Source organism: Oncorhynchus gorbuscha, linkage group LG15 (assembly GCF_021184085.1).
Source record: "Oncorhynchus gorbuscha isolate QuinsamMale2020 ecotype Even-year linkage group LG15, OgorEven_v1.0, whole genome shotgun sequence".
Taxonomy (NCBI): domain Eukaryota; kingdom Metazoa; phylum Chordata; class Actinopteri; order Salmoniformes; family Salmonidae; genus Oncorhynchus; species Oncorhynchus gorbuscha.
In genome coordinates, this window is record NC_060187.1 from 11,528,465 (window position 1) to 11,553,060 (window position 24,596).

A 24,596-nucleotide genomic window follows, 5' to 3' on the forward strand; every position below is an offset into this window, starting at 1 on the left:
AGGGAAGAGAGAGAGGAGGGAAGGGGAGGAGGGAAGAGAGAGAGGAGGGAGGGGGGAAGAGAGAGGGAGGGAGGGGGAGGAGAGAGAAGGAAGGGAAGGGAAAGAGAGAGGAGGTAGTAGGGAAGAGAGAGATGGGGGAGGAGGGAAGAGAGAGGGGAAGAGAGGAGGGAGGGGGAGGAGGGAAGAGAGAGAGGAGAGGAGGGAAGGGGGAAGAGAGAGAGGAGGGAGGGGGAGGAGGGAAGAGAGAGAGGAGGGAAGGGGGAGGAGGGGACGAGAGAGAGAGGAGGGAGGGGGAAGAGAGAGAGGAGGGAGGGGGAGGAGGGAAGAGAGAGAGGAGGGAGGAGGGAAGAGAGAGAGGAGAGGAGGGAGGGGGAAGAGAAAGAGGAGGGAAGAGAGAGAGGGGGAGGAGGGAAGAGAGAGAGGAGGGAGGAGGGAAGAGAGAGAGGAGAGGAGGATGGAAGAGAGAGGAAGGAGGAGGGAAGAGAGAGAGGAGAGGAGGAGGGAAGAGAGAGAGGAGGGAGGAAGGAAGAGAGAGAGGAGAGGAGGAGGGAAGAGAGAGAGGAGGGAGGAGGGAAGAGAGAGAGGAGAGGAGGAGGGAAGAGAGAGGAGGGAGGAGGGAAGGAAGAAAACAAGCAAGAATAGAAGTTTAGTAAAGAGGGGGATATGGAGCAGGGGAAACATACAGATAGACAGAGGATAAGGCAATTAAGGAAGAAGCAGATGAAGTGGGAGAATAAAGTGGTGTGAGGAAGACAAGAGGATGAGAAAGGAAGAGATGGAAAACAATCACCCCAACGTACAGGAATAATCACCCCAACGTACAGGAACAATTACCCCAACGTACAGGAACAATCACCCCAACGTACAGGAATAATCAACCCAACGTACAGGAACAATCACCCCAACGTACAGGAACAATCACCCCAACGTACAGGCACAATCACCCCAACATACAGGAAGAATCACCCCAACGTACAGGAACAATCACCCCAACGTACAGGAACAATCACCCCAACGTACAGGAACAATCACCCCAACGTACAGGAACAATCACCCCAACGTACAGGAACAATCACCCCAACGTACAGGAATAATCACCCCAACGTACAGGAACAATCACCCCAACGTACAGGAACAATCACCCCAACGTACAGGAACAATCACCCCAACGTTTGACAATACATATCATCAAGGCATAAGTGTATTCATCTAAAAAGTGTCTTTTAACTTTTTATTTATGTTCTATTTTACCCCCTTTTTCGATCTTGTCTCATTGCTGCAACTCCCCAACGGGCTCGGGAGGTGAAGTCATGCGTCCTCCGAAGCATGACTCGCCAAACCACGCTTCTTAATAACACCCGCCCACTTAAACCAGAAGCCACCAATGTGTTGGAGGAAACACCTTTCAACTGACGACCAAAGTCAGCCTGGCCCGCCACAAGGAGTCACTAGAGCATGATGAGCCAAGTAAAGCCCCCGTGGCCAAGCCCTCCCCGATCTCTGATGACGCTGGGCAAAGCCCTCCCCGATCTCTGACGACGCTGGGCAAAGCCCTCCCCCATCTCTGACGACGCTGGGCCTCCTCCAAAGACCTGGGCAAAGCCCTCCCCTCCCTGACGACGCTGGGCAAAGCCCTCCCCGATCCCTGACGGGCGCCCTGGGCCAAGCCCTCCCCGATCTCTGACGACGCTGGGCAAAGCCCTCCAAAGCCCTCCCCGATCTCTGATGACGCTGGGCAAAGCCTCCCCGATCCCTGATGACGCTGGGCCAAGCCCTCCCGATCTCTGACTACGCTGGGCCCTCCCCGAGCCCTCCCCCGATCTCTGACGACGCTGGGCAAAGCCCTCCCCGATCTCTGACGACGCTGGGCAAAGCCCTCCCCGATCTCTGACGACGCTGGGCAAAGCCCTCCCCGATCTCTGACGACGCTGGGCAAAGCCCTCCCCGATCTCTGATGACGCTGGGCAAAGCCCTCCCCGATCTCTGACGACGCTGGGCAAAGCCCTCCACGATCTCTGATGACGCTGGGCAAAGCCCTCCCCGATCTCTGACGACGCAGGGCCAATTTCTGCGCAGCCCTATGGGACTCCTGATCACGGCCGGTTGTAATACAGCACGGGATCGAACCCGGGTCTGTAGTGACGCCTCTAGCACTGCGATGCAGTTCTTTAGACCACTGCACCACTCGGGAGGCCCGCCTATGAACTTTTTCAATGAGAGAATGAATACATTACATCTCACACCAAACAAGAATGCTTGAATTAAATCAAATCCATGGGCTCTATTCAATCTCTGTAGCGTTACAGATTGATAGAAATGTTAAGGTCATTTCCTTTTGAGCCGATATCTGCAGCCTTTACCATGAACCAGTCTCTGCTAACGTGGGAACAATGCCTTTAAATTCCAACCAGTCTCTGCTAACGTGGGAACAATGCCTTTAAATTCCAACCAGTCTCTGCTAACGTGGGAACAATGCCTTTAAAGGAGGGAAGGGAACCAGTCTCTGCTAACGTGGGAACAATGCCTTTAAATTCCAACCAGTCTCTGCTAACGTGGGAACAATGCCTTTAAATTCCAACCAGTCTCTGCTAACGTGGGAACAATGCCTTTAAATTCCAACCAGTCTCTGCTAACGTGGGAACAATGCCTTTAAATTCCAACCAGTCTCTGCTAACGTGGGAACAATGCCTTTAAATTCCAACCAGTCTCTGCTAACGTGGGAACAATGCCTTTAAATTCCAACCAGTCTCTGCTAAAGTGGGAACAATGCCTTTAAATTCCAACCAGTCTCTGCTAATGGGAACAATGCCTTTAAATTCCAACCAGTCTCTGCTAGGAAGACAAGAGGATGGGGAACAATGCCTTTAAATTCCAACCAGTCTCTGCTAACGTGGGAACAATGCCTTTAAATTCCAACCAGTCTCTGCTAACGTGGGAACAATGCCTTTAAATTCCAACCAGTCTCTGCTAACGTGGGAACAATGCCTTTAAATTCCAACCAGTCTCTGCTAACGTGGGAACAATGCCTTTAAATTCCAACCAGTCTCTGCTAACGTGGGAACAATGCCTTTAAATTCCAACCAGTCTCTGCTAACGTGGGAACAATGCCTTTAAATTCCAACCAGTCTCTGCTAACGTGGGAACAATGCCTTTAAATTCCAACCAGTCTCTGCTAACGTGGGAACAATGCCTTTAAATTCCAACCAGTCTCTGCTAACGTAACAATGCCTTTAAATTCCAACCTAGTCTCTGGAACAATGCCTTTAAATTCCAACCAGTCTCTGCTAACGTGGGAACAATGCCTTTAAATTCTCTGCTAACGTGGGAACAATGCCTTTAAATTCCAACCAGTCTCTGCTAACGTGGGAACAATGCCTTTAAATTCCAACCAGTCTCTGCTAACGTGGGAACAATGCCTTTAAATTCCAACCAGTCTCTGCTAACGTGGGAACAATGCCTTTAAATTCCAACCAGTCTCTGCTAACGTGGGAACAATGCCTTTAAATTCCAACCAGTCTCTGCTAACGTGGGAACAATGCCTTTAAATTCCAACCAGTCTCTGCTAACGTGGGAACAATGCCTTTAAATTCCAACCAGTCTCTGCTAACGTGGGAATGCAATGCCCAGTTTGCTAATTCCAACCAGTCTCCCTGCTAACGTGGGAACAATGCCTTTAAATTCCAACCAGTCTCTGCTAACGTGGGAACAATGCCTTTAAATTCCAACCAGTCTCTGCTAACGTGGGAACAATGCCTTTAAATTCCAACCAGTCTCTGCTAACGTGGGAACAATGCCTTTAAATTCCAACCAGTCTCTGCTAACGTGGGAACAATGCCTTTAAATTCCAACCAGTCTCTGCTAACGTGGGAACAATGCCTTTAAATTCCAACCAGTCTCTGCTAACGTGGGAACAATGCCTTTAAATTCCAACCAGTCTCTGCTAACGTGGGAACAATGCCTTTAAATTCCAACCAGTCTCTGCTAACGTGGGAACAATGCCTTTAACCATCTCTAACCAGCCTCCAACCAGTCTCTGCTAACAATCTGCTAACGTGGGAACAATGCCTTTAAATTCCAACCAGTCTCTGCTAACGTGGAACAATGCCTTTAAATTCCAACCAGTCTCTGCTAACGTGGGAACAATGCCTTTAAATTCCAACCAGTCTCTGCTAACGTGGGAACAATGCCTTTAAATTCCAACCAGTCTCTGCTAACGTGGGAACAATGCCTTTAAATTCCAACCAGTCTCTGCTAACGTGGGAACAATGCCTTTAAATTCCAAATGTCTAACGTCAACAATGCCTTTAGTCTCTGCTAACGTGGGAACAATGCCTTTAAATTCCAACCAGTCTCTGCTAACGTGGGAACAATGCCTTTAAATTCCAACCAGTCTCTGCTAACGTGGGAACAATGCCTTTAAATTCCAACCAGTCTCTGCTAACGTGGGAACAATGCCTTTAAATTCCAACCAGTCTCTGCTAACGTGGGAACAATGCCTTTAAATTCCAACCAGTCTCTGCTAACGTGGGAACAATGCCTTTAAATTCCAACCAGTCTCTGCTAACGTGGGAACAATGCCTTTAAATTCCAACCAGTCTCTGCTAACGTGGGAACAATGCCTTTAAATTCCAACCAGTCTCTGCTAACGTGGGAACAATGCCTTTAAATTCCAACCAGTCTCTGCTAACAATGTGGGAACAATGCCTTTAAATTCCAACCAGTCTCTGCTAACGTGGGAACAATGCCTTTAAATTCCAACCAGTCTCTGCTAACGTGGGAACAATGCCTTTAAATTCCAACCAGTCTCTGCTAACAATGCCTTTAAATTCCAACCAGTCTCTGCTAACAATGCCTTTAAATTCCAACCAGTCTCTGCTAACGTGGGAACAATGCCTTTAAATTCCAACCAGTCTCTGCTAACGTGGGAACAATGCCTTTAAATTCCAACCAGTCTTAAATTCCAACCAGTCTCTGCTAACGTGGGAACAATGCCTTTAAATTCCAACCAGTCTCTGCTAACGTGGGAACAATGCCTTTAAATTCCAACCAGTCTCTGCTAACGTGGGAACAATGCCTTTAAATTCCAACCAGTCTCTGCTAACGTGGGAACAATGCCTTTAAATTCCAACCAGTCTCTGCTAACGTGGGAACAATGCCTTTAAATTCCAACCAGTCTCTGCTAACGTGGGAACAATGCCTTTAAATTCCAACCAGTCTCTGCTAACGTGGGAACAATGCCTTTAAATTCCAACCAGTCTCTGCTAACGTGGGAACAATGCCTTTAAATTCCAACCAGTCTCTGCTAACGTGGGAACAATGCCTTTAAATTCCAACCAGTCTCTGCTAACGTGGGAACAATGCCTTTAAATTCCAACCAGTCTCTGCTAACGTGGGAACAATGCCTTTAAATTCCAACCAGTCTCTGCTAACGTGGGAACAATGCCTTTAAATTCCAACCAGTCTCTGCTAACGTGGGAACAATGCCTTTAAATTCCAACCAGTCTCTGCTAACGTGGGAACAATGCCTTTAAATTCCAACCAGTCTCTGCTAACGTGGGAACAATGCCTTTAAATTCCAACCAGTCTCTGCTAACGTGGGAACAATGCCTTTAAATTCCAAACCAATCTCCAACCAGTGCTAACGTGGGAACAATGCCTTTAAATTCCAACCAGTCTCTGCTAACGTGGGAACAATGCCTTTAAATTCCAACCAGTCTCTGCTAACGTGGGAACAATGCCTTTAAATTCCAACCAGTCTCTGCTAACGTGGGAACAATGCCTTTAAATTCCAACCAGTCTCTGCTAACGTGGGAACAATGCCTTTAAATTCCAACCAGTCTCTGCTAACGTGGGAACAATGCCTTTAAATTCCAACCAGTCTCTGCTAACGTGGGAACAATGCCTTTAAATTCCAACCAGTCTCTGCTAACGTGGGAACAATGCCTTTAAATTCCAACCAGTCTCTGCTAACGTGGGAACAATGCCTTTAACAATGCCTTTAATGCCTTTAAATTCCAACCAGTCTCTGCTAACGTGGGAACAATGCCTTTAAATTCCAACCAGTCTCTGCTAACGTGGGAACAATGCCTTTAAATTCCAACCAGTCTCTGCTAACGTGGGAACAATGCCTTTAAATTCCAACCAGTCTCTGCTAACGTGGGAACAATGCCTTTAAATTCCAACCAGTCTCTGCTAACGTGGGAACAATGCCTTTAAATTCCAACCAGTCTCTGCTAACGTGGGAACAATGCCTTTAAATTCCAACCAGTCTCTGCTAACGTGGGAACAATGCCTTTAAATTCCAACCAGTCTCTGCTAACGTGGGAACAATGCCTTTAAATTCCAACCAGTCTCTGCTAACGTGGGAACAATGCCTTTAAATTCCAACCAGTCTCTGCTAACGTGGGAACAATGCCTTTAAATTCCAACCAGTCTCTGCTAACGTGGGAACAATGCCTTTAAACAATCCAACCAGTCTCTGCTAACGTGGGAACAATGCCTTTAAATTCCAACCAGTCTCTGCTAACGTGGGAACAATGCCTTTAAATTCCAACCAGTCTCTGCTAACGTCTCTGCTAACGTGGGAACAATGCCTTTAAATTCCAACCAGTCTCTGCTAACGTGGGAACAATGCCTTTAAATTCCAACCAGTCTCTGCTAACGTGGGAACAATGCCTTTAAATTCCAACCAGTCTCTGCTAACGTGGGAACAATGCCTTTAAATTCCAACCAGTCTCTGCTAACGTGGGAACAATGCCTTTAAATTCCAACCAGTCTCTGCTAACGTGGGAACAATGCCTTTAAATTCCAACCAGTCTCTGCTAACGTGGGAACAATGCCTTTAAATTCCAACCAGTCTCTGCTAACGTGGGAACAATGCCTTTAAATTCCAACCAGTCTCTGCTAACGTGGGAACAATGCCTTTAAATTCCAACCAGTCTCTGCTAACGTGGGAACAATGCCTTTAAATTCCAACCAGTCTCTGCTAACGTGGGAACAATGCCTTTAAATTCCAACCAGTCTCTGCTAACGTGGGAACAATGCCTTTAAATTCCAACCAGTCTCTGCTAACGTGGGAACAATGCCTTTAAATTCCAACCAGTCTCTGCTAACGTGGGAACAATGCCTTTAAATTCCAACCAGTCTCTGCTAACGTGGGAACAATGCCTTTAAATTCCAACCAGTCTCTGCTAACGTGGGAACAATGCCTTTAAATTCCAACCATGCTGTAACACGGAACTTGCGCAACACGGATTGGATAGAGACCTACATCTGTATTTACAGTGCCTTGCGAAAGTATTCGGCCCCCTTGAACTTTGCGACCTTTTGCCACATTTCAGGCTTCAAACATAAAGATATAAAACTGTATTTTTTTGTGAAGAATCAACAACAAGTGGGACACAATCATGAAGTGGAATGACATTTATTGGATATTTCAAACATTTTTAACAAATCAAAAACTGAAAAATTGGGCGTGCAAAATTATTCAGCCCCCTAAAGTTAATACTTTGTAGCGCCACCTTTTGCTGCGATTACAGCTGTAAGTCGCTTGGGGTATGTCTATCAGTTTTGCACATCGAGAGACTGAAAGTTTTTCCCATTCCTCCTTGCAAAACAGCTCGAGCTCAGTGAGGTTGGATGGAGAGCATTTGTGAACAGCAGTTTTCAGTTCTTTCCACAGATTCTCGATTCGATTCAGGTCTGGACTTTGACTTGGCTATTCTAACACCCGGATATGTTTATTTTTGAACCATTCCATTGTAGATTTTGCTTTATGTTTTGGATCATTGTCTTGTTGGAAGACAAATCTCCATCCCAGTCTCAGGTCTTTTGCAGACTCCATCAGGTTTTCTTCCAGAATGGTCCTGTATTTGGCTCCATCCATCTTCCCATCAATTTTAACCATCTTCCCTGTCCCTGCTGAAGAAAAGCAGGCCCAAACCATGATGCTGCCTCTACCATGTTTGACAGTGGGGATGGTGTGTTCAGGGTGATTAGCTGTGTTGCTTTTAGGCCAAACATAATGTTTTGCATTGTTGCCAAAAAGTTCAATTTTGGTTTCATCTGACCAGAGCACCTTCTTCCACATGTTTGGTGTGTCTCCCAGGTGGCCTGTGGCAAACTTTAAACAACACTTTTTATGGATATCTTTAAGAAATGGCTTTCTTCTTGCCACTCTTCCATAAAGGCCAGATTTGTGCAATATACGGCTGATTGTTTTCCTATGGACAGAGTCTCCCCCCTCAGCTGTAGATCTCTGCAGTTCATCCAGAGTGATCATGGGCCTCTTGTCTGCATCTCTGATCAGTCTTCTCCTTGTATGAGCTGAAAGTTTAGAGGGACGGCCAGGTCTTGGTAGATTTGCAGTGGTCTGATACTCCTTCCATTTCAATATTATCGCTTGCACAGTGCTCCTTGGGAAGTTTAAAGCTTGGGAAATCTTTTTGTATCCAAATCCGGCTTTAAACTTCTTCACAACAGTATCTCGGACCTGCCTGGTGTGTTCCTTGTTCTTCATGATGCTGTCTGCGCTTTTAACGGACCTCTGAGACTATCACAGTGCAGGTGCATTTATACGGAGACTTGATTACACACAGGTGGATTGTATTTATCATCATTAGTCATTTAGGTCAACATTGGATCATTCAGAGATCCTCACTGAACTTCTGGAGAGAGTTTGCTGCACTGAAAGTAAAGGGGCTGAATCATTTTGCACGCCCAATTTTTCAGCTTTTGATTTGTTAAAAAAGTTTGAAATATCCAATAAATGTTGTTCCACTTCATGATTGTGTCCCACTTGTTGTTGATTCTTCACAAAAATATACAGTTTTATATCTTTATGTTTGAAGCCTGAAATGTGGCAAAAGGTCGCAAAGTTCAAGGGGGCAGAATACTTTCGCAAGGCACTATATTGTAAATACATACTTTTTCAGGTTTGCCAAATAGTCTCTTAACTCACTATGGTGCTCAGTTAAAATGTTGTCACTTGAAATTTAAATGAAACATACTGTATATCCAATTTAATGCAACAAAATGTTCAAATTGTACAGGTAAGTAGATACAGAGTAGACATCAGTGTCCAGTGTTGATGATGTCATAGGGGATACAGACAGAGAGACATTACAGTGTCCAGTGTTGATGATGTCATAGGGGATACAGACAGAGACAGTGACAGTGTACAGCCATTACAACAGACAGACAGACAGACAGACAGACCAGACAGGTCAGACAGACAGACAGACAGCAGCCAGACAGACAGACAAAAGGTCAACAGACAGTGGAAACTGTAAGAGTGACAGAGCCAAGAGTGAGACAGAGGACAGACAGATGACTGGACAGACTTGACAGACAGACAGACAGACAGACAGATTCATTCCAGATCCCTTTCCTGTTGTTCTGTCTGTGGCTCCTTACCTTTCTGTTAACCCTGTGCTTAAACTCTAACTACACAGCCACTCAGTACCTAGTGCTCATCTTCTCTTTGTGATAGTTATGAGATAGCAAGGGATTTCCACAGAAGACAACAGTTCTTTAGCTACATTAGCATTATAAAGGCAGAGGGAGGATGTGATGCCACAGCTGGCTGGGGTATTACTGCAGCTTAGGGAGAGATGGAGAGAGGTATACATGCAGAAGCAGAGGTGTAGTGGGTGAGGGGTATTGGGTAGTGGGTGAGGAGTAGTAAATAAGGGGTGAGGGGTAGTGGGTAAGGAGTGAGGGGCAGTGGGTGAGGGGTAGTGGGTGAGGGGTAGTGGGTGAGGTATAGTGGGTGAGGGGTAGTGGGTGAGGGGTAGTGGGTGAGGGGTAGTGGGTTAGTGGGTAGTGGGTGAGGTATAGTGGGTGAGGGGTGGGTGAGGGGTAGGGTTAGTGGGTAGTGGGTGAGCGGTAGTAGGTGAGGTACAATGGGTGATGGATAGTGGAGGTCTGCGTGCAGAAGCAGGGCAGCTGAGGGGTAGTGGGGTTGTGGGTGAGGTGGTTTGGGGGTAGAGTGGGGTACGTACCCACACAGGGGCGTCCTACACCCTGAGAGCGATAGCCCCTGGGGCAGGTACAATGGTAGCTCCCTCTGCTGTTCTCACAGATCTGGTTGTATCTGCACTGCTGTGTCCCGTCTCTGCATTCATCTATATCTATAGGGAGAAGACACATGGAGAGGTTTTATATTGAATATAGATATTTGACATTGAAACCATTACCCCACCAAACAGAAAGGGTTGTATATAAAATCCACCCAATCCCAACTTTTTCTTTAAACATTTGGAATAGGTTATCCACAGATCTCCTGGACACAAAATCCTTCTTTCAGTTTTGAATAGTGTCTTTTGAAGTTGGGTACGGGTGAGTTATGAAGGGGCTGATGCCCAGTTCTGGCACACTCACCCACACACGTCCCGTTGGCACCTTTGGTCATGCCAGCAGGGCAAAGGTCAATACAGGTGTAGCTTCCCCGCATGTTCTTACACTGCTGGTCTGAACGACACACCCTCTGTCTGCACTCGTTTATGTCTGAGGAGAGAGAGAGAGAGAGGGAGAGGGCGAGAGAGAGAGAGAGAGAGAGAGAGCGAGAGAGAGAGAGAGAGAGAGAGAGAGAGAGAGAGAGAGAGAGAGAGAGAGAGAGAGAGAGAGAGAGAGAGAGAGAGAGAGAGAGACAGAGACAGAGACAGAGACAGAGAGAGAGAGAGAGAGAGAGAGAGAGAGAGAGAGAGAGAGAGAGAGAGAGACAGAGAGAGAGAGAGAGAGAGAGAGAGAGAGAGAGAGAGAGAGAGAGAGAGAGAGAGAGAGAGAGAGAGAGAGAGAGAGAGAGAGAGAGAAGCAGGTCAGGTCCAGAACTGAAACCATGAAAACATGTTTCACACTATTGTGCTGACCCAATCTGCAGTGTACTGTGCTCACCTATACAGCGGCGGTTCCTGAGTTGGTACCCGGGCTCACAGGCACAGCGGTAGCTACCGATGGTGTTCAGACAGTGCTGGTTACACAGGTTAGACTCCTGGCACTCATTGACATCTTGAAAATTTAAAAAAATCAAATAAACAATAATACAATGACAGCTTAGAAATAGCTTTATACCTCCATAGGGCTGTGGCGGGCGGGACGTTTTATTGTCATGCAACAGACTGCCGGTCTCACGGCAATTAACCCTTAATTAACATAAACACCTTTAGCATCTCCAGGTCACCGCATAAAAGCTGATGATACATCGCTTTTGGAACATCTACATTTAAAAAAGTATAATAAATCAATGTAATGTAAAGCATCACAATAAATCCATGGTTTATTTTAGGCAGGTAAAGAAACATTATGATATGAAGAAAATGTATTTCAGAAGAACAGAATATGAGTTGACCTACTGTATGTCATCTGGCTATGCACCATGACATAGGCTGTAGGCTTGTTCATTTAGCTAACAAGCTATGCTTATAAGTCCCATTCCATTATTTTATATTTTATATAATATATAATAAATATAATAATAATATAATAATAATAATATAATAATAATAATATATATATAATAATACTAATAATATAATAATATAATAATAATAATAATATAATATATATAATATAATAATATAATAATATTATTATTATATGATATGATTTTATAGTAAGACAATTATAATTTAACTTAATTGAATAAAATAGAAAGGATATCTTTTGCATTCTGGAGGAGCGTGCCTATATGAAGTGGCTATGCTGAGCGTAAAAGTGATGATTTGAAACCTATATGCTAGATTTATTTGGCAACTTTAGTAGTATATGATACAAACCTTAGAATTCCTTAGAAATCAAAACATACACTATATATACAGAAGTATATTGAGGAGAGGTGAGTTTTAAATGAACATTCTGTTTTGATAAGTGTTTGATGTGATTTTTTACTGCATTTGCATTGATGTCAGAGTGGTTAGAGGGACAATACACCCCTGAGTAACAGGTCATTAGGACCTGATGGAGGGACAATGGAGCCCTGAGTACCTGGCCATTAGGACCTGGTGGAGGGACAATGGAGCCCTGAGTATAAGACCATTAGGACCTGATGGAGGGACAATAGAGACCTGAGTATCAGACCATTAGGACCTGATGGAGGGACAATAGAGACCTGAGTATCAGACCATTAGGACCTGATGGAGGGACAATAGAGACCTGAGTATCAGACCATTAGGACCTGATGGAGGGACAATAGAGACCTGAGGAGCAGACCATTAGGACCTGATGGAGGGACAATAGAGACCTGAGTATCAGACCATTAGGACCTGATGGAGGGACAATAGAGACCTGAGTACCTGGCCATTAGGACCTGATGGAGGGACAATAGAGACCTGAGTATCAGACCATTAGGACCTGATGGAGGGACAATAGAGACCTGAGTATCAGACCATTAGGACCTGATGGAGGGACAATAGAGACCTGAGTAGCAGGTCGTTAGCGACCTGATTTTTTATTTAACCTTTATTTAACTAGGCAAGTCAGTTAAGAACAAATTCTTATTTACAATGACGGCCTACACCGCCCAAACCCGGACGATGCTGGGCCAATTGTGCGCCGACCTATGGGACTCCCGATCACGGCTGGTTGTGATACAGCCTGGGATCAAACCAGGGTCTGTAGTGACACCTTTAGCACAGAGATGCAGTGCCTTAGACCGCTTAGCCACTCGGGAGCCCTGACTGCTGGTGTGAAAGGTAATGCGGTCACCGTAACAACCCTACATAGTAATGACGCTTAATATAATGTATTAACTACTGACAATCTTGAAGATGGAAACGAGTGTAACCTTGGCAACTGTGTCCATCGGCTGTCCTTCTGAAGCCCCGCCCACAGCGCATCACACAGCGGTAGGAGCCAATGGTGTTCTCACAGTCCTGCCCGTCATGGCACATGTGCCCACCCAGAGAACACTCATCAATGTCTGAGAACATAGAGAAAGGGAATCATTAGACATTAAGTCTTTAAACAGAGGCAGAGATTCTATGCGAGTAAAGGTGGTTTTGTGGAGGAACTAAATAGGTATTTGTTTTTTAGTGTACATAGGGCTCGATTCAATCCGTATGGCAGAAAAATCACAGAAGATCCGTTTTATAGCTAAATTGAAATTTAAAGGCAATGTTCCCACGTTCGCGGAGACTGCATTCACAGTAAACTCTGCGTTCGCTCAAACCTGTACATTTTTACACAGATCTCCCGTGATACTTCCGCGGTCCGGATTGAATCCAGCCCATGGTGTGTGTGTGTGTTTGTGTGTTTGTGTGTGTGGGGCGTACCCTGACAGGTCCTGCCGTCAGCTGAGATGGTGAGTCCTCGGGGACAGGAGCAATAGTAGGTTCCCATGGCATTGTGACAGACATGAGAACAAGGGCTCCTCTCCTTACACTCATCCTCATCTGAATCATAACACAAACAATAACAGTTTTATACTCAACATGGATATTGACCTGAGCTTGGACTTATACTCTGCCATTTTACCCCAAACACCATTTTAAATCATGTTTCTTATGGTTTCTCAAGACAAATTATGCATTTAAGTGAATTTAAAATGTGCATTTAAGTGAATCTTCACTGAATATAACGTAACAAAGTAAACTGCTCCAGCATGAACAGAGGTGTGGACAAACTCCCCATGTTGAGAAGACAGACTACCAAAATAAGAGGCTTGTCATGATTACCTGCACAGTAGGGTCCTGCAGAGTCCAGCCTGAAGCCAACGGGACACTGGTTACTACGGTCACCTGATAGAATATGGATACAGTTGTTATGTTAAAGAGAGTGAGATATACAAAAGTATGTGGACACCTTTAAACTAGTGGATTCGGTTATTTCAGCGACACCCGTTGCTGACAGGTTTATAACATTGAGCACACAGCCATGCAATCTCCATAGACAAACATTGGCAGTAGAATGGCCCATACTGAAGAGCTCAGCGACTTTCATCATGGCACCGTCATAGGATGCCACCTTTCCAACAAGTCAGTTCATCAAATTTCTGCCCTGATAGAGCTGCCCCGGTCAACTGTAAGTGCTGCTATTGTGAAGTGGAAACATAATGTAGTGTATAGATAGTGTATACACTGAGTGTACAAAACATTAGGAACTTTCCATGACATAGATTGACCAGGTGAAAGCTATGATCCCTTATTGATGTCACTTGTTAAATCTACTTCAATCAGTGTAGATGAAGGGGAGGAGACAGGTTAAAGAAGGATTGTGTTTAGCCTTGAGACAATTGAGACATGGATTGTGTATGTGTGCCATTCAGAGGGTGAATAGGCAAGACAAAATATTTAAGTGCTTTTGAACAGGGTATGGTAGTAAGAGTCCAGAACTGCAACACTGCTGGGTTTTTCACACTAAACAGTTTCCTGTGTGTACCAAGAATGGTCCACCACCCCAAGGACATCCAGCGAACTTGACACAACTATGAGAAGCATTGGAGTCAACATGGGCCAGCATCCTTGTGGAACACTTTCGACACCTTGTAGAGTCCATGCCCCGACGAATTGAGGCTGTTTTGAGGGCAAAAGGGGGGAGGGGTGCAAATGAATAGGGAAGTCAAGAGAGAGAGAGAAAAACAAGGACTTTAAAGTCTCACCCTTGGTGATGGTGGCGTGGAGCTTGTATTCCAGGACTTCCTCTAGGGGGCGGTAGTGGGCGCTGATGGCCGAGGCATGGAGCGTCTCCACCAGGTAGGGCATCTTTCCCTTGGCAGGGTCGTAGGTGATTGTGTGGTTCCAGGAGTAGGGCACACTGACCCGGTCAATACTGAACATCCGGGTGGAGAGAGCATACAGCTGGCCTGGACCAGTCTGAATGTAGTCCTCTGTGTAGTCCTGGGTCAGATGAACAACAGCCAGCATGGATAAGCCTTAACCAACAAGTTCTGCACCTCATAACCACCTTTCATTGTCTTTTTGTAATTCATTTAAACTGTTTGATCGTGATCTGTAGTCTGGTTATCAACGTTTGTCATTATGGGCCAAACTTAACATCTGTTGTGTATGTGACACAAAGATTGTCTTCAGCACTGATTTCAGTTACACTTCAGATCTCAAATGAGGAGAGTATGATAGTATGGAGTGTGTAGTGTAGGGTGTAATACGTCTGGAGCTGTGTTTTCTGTTACTTTGATGCTGATGTCAGCATTAGACGGCAGCTGCAGAATGTGTCCATTCAGCACGATATCCAATAGCAGTGCTCCGTCTGAGTCCAGCCCCCGAGCCACATGGGTCATCCTCAGGATCTCACCTGGTGGACAGAGGTTGCTTTATAAAGGCGGAAACCCTTTATTCTCTGGTCTTCATGGTAATACCAGAGAATATATACACACACACACACACACACACACACACACACACACACACACACACACACACACACACACACACACACACACACACACACACACACACACACACACACACACACACACACACACACACACACACACACACACACACACACACACACACACACACACACACACATCCAAATTCTTCCCCTTCTCACCTGTGGCAAACTCCACCTGTGTCTCCCGTCTGAACACACCTCTGGTCAGAGAGTAGCCGTTCACTGCCTCCCCTAGCTCCTGAGCCGTCGTCCAATAGATGGAGTTCAGGATGGAGATCAGCTTCCTCATAGCTGGGCCTGCATGGGGTCAACAGGTGAGGTCAGGAAAGGGGTTATTCAAGAAGATTTTGAAACAGGGTGATTCGTTTGAACTGGGGTCAATTAGTGCAGCTCTTCCCTTTGTGACAAAATAAACCTGAATCTGTTATCTGATCTGTGCTTAGAAACAACTACAGCCTACATCTTTATAAACTTAAACACAGGGTACATATTGAACTCAATGTCATAATGTCTATTACAGTTTTTTCCAACTGCTTACACACAAAATCTTTTCAAGTCACACGATTTTTGAAACCTCTCACACCAAATATCCAAAACCATAAGCTATTTCTCAGCCTTTGATTGCATAAATTGCATGAAACACTTTTTTTCAAAACACTACACACAATTCTCTACCTAAAACACAGAAATCTAACAGGAAGTGACTTGCTTTCCTTTTCCAAACACAACCAATCAAAATGCTACACTTGTTCAACAGGTCACACACTCCTCACATGTGTGAACACTAATAGCTTAACTGATTACTGACCAATCACTGCTTTACTGTAGTGTAGGCCTATAAATAGGTCAAAGGTCAGATTCCCTGTTTTGAACAATGGATGCCAACAATGGACAGAGAGCAAGAGGAGTAGGAGGGAGAGGAAGAGGAAGAGGAAGAAGAGGATGAGGATGAGGGCAAAGAAGAGAAGGAAGGAGAGCCATCTCTAATGAGATTAGGGCAACACTTGTTGATCATGTGATCAACCACGGTTTGACCATGAGAGAGGCCGGACTGAGAGTCCAGCCCAATTTGAGTCGATTTAAAGTGGCGTCCATAATTCGAACCTTCAGAAATGAGAACAGGTATGCAACTATCTAATGACTATTTTAGCATTACAGTAATGTACTGTAAAATACGTATGACTGCATAGTATTGCATAAACATTTGTAACTCTAAGCTATCCATTTACTGCACTGCATTGAATGAATGAGGTTGGTTATCATGCTGTACTACATTTTTTTGTACATTGTTTACAGTTCCTATGCTGAACACATACTGTGTTTGAATACAGAGTGGAAAGGCAAAGACATCATGGAGGACGAGGACGCTTGTTTACAGATGTACAAGAGACTGCAATTATAAATATGGGTTTGGCCAACAATGCAATTAGGATTAGAGAGATTAGAGAGCATATCTTGAATAATGACACCATATTTAACAACATCAATGCTGTAAGCCTGTCTGCCATACAACGTATCCTCCAACGGCACCGAGTAACGATGAAACAACTTTACAAGGTGCCATTTGAGAGAAACTCTGACAGAGTCAGTATGTAGCAACACTACTTCCATTACTTCAGACATACCATATTTACTCATCTGTATATCCTTTTGTCTGTTACAGAGAGTATTGGAGCTGGATGCCCATGTAATTCGCCATTAATTTATTTATGTGGATGAGGTTGGCTTCAACCTCACCAAAACCAGGCGCCGCGGAAGAAATGTAATAGGACAGAGGGCATTTACCAATGTCCCTGGACAGCGTGGGGGTAATATAACTATGTGTGCTGCCATCACTCAAAACGGGGTCCTCCATCACAATGCCACACTGGGTCCGTACAACACCGGCCATATGCTCACTTTTCTGGTGCAGTTCACACAATGCTTGTCCCTGATCCAGATCAGGAGCCTGCTAGATTTGTGGTTTTATGGGACAATGTTAGTTTTCACCGGGCTGTTCTGGTCCAAAACTGGTTTGCCACCCATCCATAATTTGTAGTTTTGTACCTACCCCCATATTCACCTTTTCTAAATCCCATAGAGGAATTCTTCTCAGCCCGGCGCTGGAAAGTGTATGATCGTCAACCCTATGCCCGCATGCCTCTTCTCCAGGCAATGGAGGACGCATGTGGGGACATAGAGGTTGCCTCTGTCCAAGGTTGGATACGCCATGCTAAGAGATACTTCCCTCCATGTTTGGCAAGAGAAAACATATCTTGTGATGTGGATGAACTATTGTGGACAGACCCAGGCCGGAGAAGAGATGAAACGTAGCTTAGCACTGGTGACTACAAAAAATTACTTTTATGAAAGCAGTGTTTGCCATTTGATGCAAATGCTTCATTCTGACATGTGTTTATGGCATTTTGAATACAGTGTTACATTTTGAAGGAGATGTGAGGCATTTTGCATTTTGTGTGAGCAGTTTTGGGAATTGTGTGTTGAGTTTTGAAAAAAGGATATGGTTTTGAAAACGTGTGTAAGCAGTTGGAAAAAAACTGTAACTAACCCAGGCTCCGAGGCACATTGGAGATGGTGGCGTGTATAACCCTGCCTCCAGATTGGTTGTCAGAGATGGTGGCGTTGAGGATGGCAATTCCAAACTCCACGTTGTTAATGTTTCCTATGATGCTGCCTCTCGCCTTCTGAGGCCCACCTGGGAGAGAGAACAGGCTTAGTGCACACACAGGCACGCACATGCCAAACACACGCACACACATGCCAGGCCATGCACACACAAACACACACCATACCTGGACACGCTTGGCCGTTACACCTGGACACCTGGGTGGAGTCTCCTGGGCAGAGGCGGCCCTCGTTGCTAGGCGATGGGTTATTACAGAGTTTGACTCGAGTTCTCTCTCCGCCCGCACAGGAGGCGGAGCATTCTCCCCAGGGCTGCCACGCTCCCCAGTTGCCATCCACTGCAAACACACACACAGACATATAAAAATACATAGTCATGACAGAGTGAGCATCGACCCACACACACGCTTACTTAAGGTAGTCCATCGTATTCGATGATGACTTCCACTACTGCTTGTGGGTTCAATGGTGACTGTGTAATCTGATGCGGGATGCACACTGTCTGCCACAGACAGAGCTCACAAAGGCCTGTCCCATTGGGGCCGGAGCAGGCATGGTCATATTCCTTCTCTGTCGCTTAGCCAGGCTCCGTTCCAGAATTTATTCCTTGGCCAACTGCACTCCGCAGCAACAGTCTGGAGAGACACAGGGTTCATCCCAGAGTTCTTTAATGATATCTTCAGTTTGTCCTTTAGCTGCGTTTTTCTGCCCACCTGCAGAGCGACGGCCCAGTTGTAGCTGTCCGCACAGCCTCTTTCGCGGCAGGCTATCCTCTGGCACCTGAGTGGCATTGGCCGAGCCATCTAACGCTGGTGGAGTGTGATGGACGCCGCAATGCTCCAGCAGTTTGGTTCTCTGTAGGATCTCTAAGTGCGGAACATGGTCCTGCCAGATCACTTTCAAAATGTGTTGGAGGCCTTTTCCGTCAAAGGATTCCAGTTGTTCTAAGTGTCGGCTATAAACTGTCCATGTTTCACATCTATAAAGGAGTGTAGATATTTACACACTGCCTGGTAGACTGCTACTTTGGTGTGTAGGTGCAGGTAGGTTGCTGTTGTTAAAAGCCCACTTCCTTAACCGGTCAACGGAGGAAGCTTGACCCGATTCTGGATATCCTGGTCGATGTTGCAGTCTTCCTAGAGGATGCTTCCAAGATATTTAAAGTGTGGTACAATGGCCAGTGAGGAGTCTGAGATGGAGAATATGTTTCAAGTGGAGGGTCAGATGACTACTGACATAGGACCTCAGTTTTTGGGATGTTAACTGCTGTATGTTCTCACAGCTGCTGTGAGAGAGTCACAACAGGGCAATCATCCACGTACTGGAGCTCAAGTACCTGTTCAGATTTGGAGCATCCTGATTTTGAAGAGATTCCCATCCAACCTGAAGCCCCGGGTCACCCCCACTCTCTGTTTCAATGTCCTTGTGCAGGAGTGTTGTGACACACCCATCCTATGCTTCACGGAATCGTGGCTGATTGACGACATGGATACTCAGCTAGCGGGACACACGCTGCACCGGCAGGATAGAACAGCATGGGGGGGGGGGGGTCTGTGCATATTTGTAAACAACAGCTGGTGCACGAAATCTAAGGAAGTCTCTAGATTTTGCTCACCTGTATATTGTGATAAACTGCAGGCCACACTACTTGCCTAGAGAATTCTCAGCTATACTTCTTGTGGCTGTTTATTTACCACCACAGGCTGATGCTGGTACTAAGACCGCACTCAGTCAGCTGAAATAAGCAAAAAGGAAATCACTCACCCAGAGGCGGTGCTCCTAGTGGCCAGAGACTTTAATGCAGGGAAACTTAAATCAGTTCTACCAAATCTCTATCAACATGTTAAATGTGCAACCAGAGGGAAATAAATTCTAGATCACCTGTACTCCACACACAGAGACGTGTACAAAGCTCTCCCTCGCCCTCCATCTGGTAAATCCAACCACAACTCTATCCTCCTGATTCCTGCTTACAAGCACAAATTAAAGCAGGAAGCAAAAAAATTGTCAGATGAAGCAGATGCTAAACTACAGGACTGTTTTGCTATCACAGACTGGAACATGTTCCGGGATTCTTCCGATGGCATTGAGGAGTACACCATATCAGTTACTGGCTTTATCAATAAGTGCATCGAGGACGTCGTCCCCACAGTGACTGTACGTACATACCCCAACCAGAAGCCATGGATTACAGGCAACATTCGCACTGAGCTAAATGGTAGAGCTGCCGCATTCAAGGTGTGGTACAAGATATCCTGCTCTGCCCTCAGATGAACCATCAAACAGGCAAAGCTTCAATACAGGGCTAAGACTGAATCATACTACACCAGCTCTGACAATCGTCGGATGTGGCAGGGCTTGCAGGCTATTACAAACTACAAAGGGAAGCACAGTCGCGAGCTGCCCAGTGACACGAGCCTACCAGACGAGCTAAATCACTTCTATGCTCGCTTCGAGGCAAGCAACACTGAGGCATGCATGAGAGCATCAGCTGTTCCGGATGACTGTCTGATCACGCTCTCCGTAGCCAACGTGAGTAAGACCCTTAAACAGGTCAACATACACAAGGCTGCGGGGCCAGATGGATTACCAGGACGTGTGCTCCGGGCATGTGCTGACCAACTGGCAGGTGTCTTCACTGACATTTTCCAACATGGCCCCGATTGAGTCTGTAATACCAACATGCTTCAAGCAGACCACCATAGTCCCTGTGCCCAAGAACACAAAGGTAACCTGCCTAAATGACTACAGACCCGTAGCACTCATGTCCGTATTAATGAAGTGCTTTGAAAGGCTGGTAATGGTTCACATCAACACCATTATCCCAGAAACCCTAGACCCACTCCAATTTGCATACCACCCAAACAGATCCACAGATGATGCAATCCCTATTGCACTCCACACTGCCCTTTCCCACCTGGACAAAAGGAACACCTATGTGAGAATGCTGTTCATTGACTACAGCTCAGCGTTCAACACCATAGTACCCTTAAAGCTCATCACCAAGCTAAGGATCCTGGGACTAAACACCTCCCTCTGCAACTGGATCCTGGACTTCCTGACAGGCCGCCCCCAGGTGGTGAGGGTAGGTAGCAACACATCTGCCACGCTCATCCTCAACACTGGAGCTCCCCAGGGGTGTGTGCTCAGTCCCCTCCTGTACTCCCTGTTCACCCGCGACTGCATGGCCAGGCACTACTCCAACATCATCATTAAGTTTGCTGATGACACAACAGTGGCCTGATCACCAACAACGACGAGACAGCCTATAGGGAGGAGGTCAGAGACCTGGCCGGGTGGTGCCAGAAAAACAACCTATCCCTCAACGTAACCAAGACTAAGGAGATGATTGTGGACTACAGGAAAAGGAGCACCGAGCACATCCCTATTCTCATCGACGGGGCTGTAGTGGAGCAGGTTGAGAGCTTCAAATTCCTTGGTGTCCACATCACCAACAAACTAGATTGGTCCAAACACACCAAGACAGTCGTGAAGAGGGAACGACAAAGCATATTCCCCCTCAGGAAACTAAAAGGATTTGGCATGGGTCTTGAGATCCTCAAAAGGTTTTACAGCTGCAAGAGATTAAGGAGATTAAGGCTCTGGATGGTAGGCAGGGTTTAGGGGTACGTCCAGGACTGAGTATTCAACTTGGTACGGCTGGTTTAAGAGGGCTTCAAATTGTTCACTCCACCTCTGGACTAACCTAGTTTGGTCCTTTATAAGAGTGGACTCATCTACACTTCTGAGGGGACAAGGGAGAGCAACTTCCTGGGCAGTGGGTGGTCTTCAGGGCATCATAAATGCTGTACCTGTCATATCTGTCCGCAAAAGATTGGATTTCTTGTACTTTGGAGATCCACCACTCATTTTGTAGATGCCGTAAAGCACCGTGCCTCCCACTGCTGCTCATGCCATTGCTTTTGTAGGGACTCAGATGTAAGGCTGTTGAGTGTGTCTTTATATACCTTGTGTATGTCAAGTTCAAATCAAATCAAATTTTATTTGTCACATACACATGGTTAGCAGATGTTAATGCGAATGTAGCGAAATGCTTGTGCTTCTAGTTCCGACAATGCAGTAATAACCAACAAGTAATCTAACTAACAATTCCAAAACTACTGTCTTATAGACAGTGTATGGGGATAAAGAATATGTACATAAAGATATATGGATGAGTGATGGTACAGAGCAGCATAGGCAAGATACAGTAGATGGTATCGAGTACAGTATATACATATGAGATGAGTATGTAAACAAAGTGGCATAGTTAAAGTGGCTAGTGATACATGTATTACATAAGGATGCAGTCGATGATATAGAGTACAGTATATACGTATGCATATGAGATGAATAATGTAGGGTAAGTAACATTATATAAGGTAGCATTGTTTAAAGTGGCTAGTGATATATTTACATAATTTCCCATCAATTCCCATTATTAAAGTGGCTGGAGTTGAGTCAGTGTCAGTGTGTTGGCAGCAGCCACTCAATGTTAGTGGTGGCTGTTTAACAGTCTGATGGCCTTGAGATAGAAGCTGTTTTTCAGTCTCTCGGTTCCAGGTTTGATGCACCTGTACTGACCTCGCCTTCTGGATGATAGCGGGGTGAACAGGCAGTAGGGTGGAGATGTACGTGGAGTTTTCATTGAACCAGTCCTGATGTTTCTTACTGCTGTAACTGATGGAGTGGGCTGCTGACTCAGAGTGATGTGTTTAGAGAGGACCATTTGTCGTGAATCGGACCCCTCTGCATTCAGGAGAGTCTCAATGTTCTCTAGTTTTTCTGCTAGAGAGCGACATAGGTTGTTACGTGGCTCTGTTTTCTGAAGTCGACCACAGTGCAGATTGTTTTTGGTGGACATATTGAGGCAGGTGGCTGTGCGAACTTTCATTCTGAGCTTGGTCTACATCATCCGATGATCTGTCCAGCACTCCGCTCCTCTCACCGTTCACTTAATGAGGACATCCTTGATATCAGAGCGCCTGACAATTACGTAGTCTATGAGGTGCCAGCGCTTTGATTGTGAGTGCATTCAATAGGTTTTGTATTTGTTTTAATTTTGGAACATGGTGTTGGTGATAGTAAGTTCATGTTCAGCACAAAGGCTTAGCAATCTCAATCCATTTGCGTTGACATGACCAACGCCGTGCTGTCCTATCACTCCGTTCCATATCTCAGACACACAAGCACACACTTACCAGGGCAGTTGGCTGTGCTGCACCTCTGTATCTGTGAGTCTGCCCCGGCACATGCTCTGCCCCCATTGGCGGGTCTGGGGTTGTCACATGTTCTGTAGCGCTTCATCTGTCCTCCATTACACGTCCTGCTGCAGCTGCCCCAACTACTCCACAGACCCCAGTTACCATGAACTAACAGGGTGAGGTAGAGGGGGGAGGGAAAGGGAAGGGATAGGAGAGAGAGGGAAAGAAAGAGATGCATCTCAGTCAGTACACACAAAATGTCTGCAACACTTGATCAATGCAACTCGCTGTTGGTGAGACAGATGAACCAGGTGAGATAAGAGTTAGTGTAAGAGGATAAGAGTTAGTGTAAGAGGATACGAGTTAGTGTAAGAGGATACGAGTTAGTGTAAGAGGATAAGAGTTCCTGTTAGAGGATAAGAGTTAGTGTAAGAGGATAAGAGTTAGTGTAAGAGGATAAGAGTTAGTGTAAGAGGATAAGAGTTAGTGTAAGAGGATACGAGTTAGTGTAAGAGGATAAGAGTTAGTGTAAGAGGATAAGAGTTAGTTTAAGAGGATAAGAGTACCTGTAAGAGGATAAGAGTTAGTGTAAGAGGATAAAAGTTCCTGTAAGAGGATAAGAGTTAGTGTAAGAGGATAAGAGTTAGTGTAAGAGGATAAGAGTTAGTGTAAGAGGATAAGAGTTAGTGTAAGAGGATAAGAGTTAGTGTAAGAGGATAAGAGTTAGTGTAAGAGGATAAGAGTTCCTGTAAGAGGATAAGAGTTAGTGTAAGAGGATAAGAGTTAGTGTAAGAGGATAAGAGTTAGTGTAAGAGGATAAGAGGTAGTGTAAGAGGATAAGAGTTAGTGTAAGAGGATAAGAGTTAGTGTAAGAGGATAAGAGTTAGTGTAAGAGGATAAGAGTTAGTGTAAGAGGATACGAGTTAGTTTAAGAGGATAAGAGTTCCTGTAAGAGGATAAGAGTTAGTGTAAGAGGATAAAAGTTCCTGTAAGAGGATAAGAGTTAGTGTAAGAGGATAAGAGTTAGTGTAAGAGGATAAGAGTTAGTGTAAGAGGATACGAATTAGTGTAAGAGGATAAGAGTTCCTGTAAGAGGATAAGAGTTCCTGTAAGAGGATAAGAGTTCCTGTAAGAGGATAAGAGTTAGTGTAAGAGGATAAGAGTTAGTGTAAGAGGATAAGAGTTAGTGTAAGAGGATAAGAGTTAGTGTAAGAGGATAAGAGTTAGTGTAAGAGGATAAGAGTTAGTGTAAGAGGATAAGAGTTAGTGTAAGAGGATAAGGATAAGAGTTAGTGTAAGAGGATAAGAGTTACTAAGAGGATAAGAGTTACTGTAAGAGTTAGTGTAGAAGTCGAAGAGGATGTGCAAGATGTAAGAGTTACCCTCATACTGCCTGCCCCTAAGAGGATGCTAGGGAGG

At 45.4% G+C, this 24,596-nt stretch overlaps 1 protein-coding gene across 1 annotated transcript in view; it reads right to left on the bottom strand.

The window, feature by feature from the left end:
- Positions 1-24,596, bottom strand: part of hmcn1 (hemicentin 1) — a 271,629-nt gene that overhangs the window by 5,325 nt on the left and 241,708 nt on the right. Inside the window, 12 exon segments of the mRNA XM_046300125.1 lie at positions 10,002-10,130; positions 10,381-10,506; positions 10,894-11,007; positions 12,782-12,916; positions 13,269-13,388; positions 13,671-13,733; positions 14,594-14,831; positions 15,125-15,246; positions 15,508-15,645; positions 17,897-18,043; positions 18,141-18,311; positions 23,175-23,345. Coding sequence (XP_046156081.1) covers positions 10,002-10,130; positions 10,381-10,506; positions 10,894-11,007; positions 12,782-12,916; positions 13,269-13,388; positions 13,671-13,733; positions 14,594-14,831; positions 15,125-15,246; positions 15,508-15,645; positions 17,897-18,043; positions 18,141-18,311; positions 23,175-23,345 — 1,674 coding nt within the window.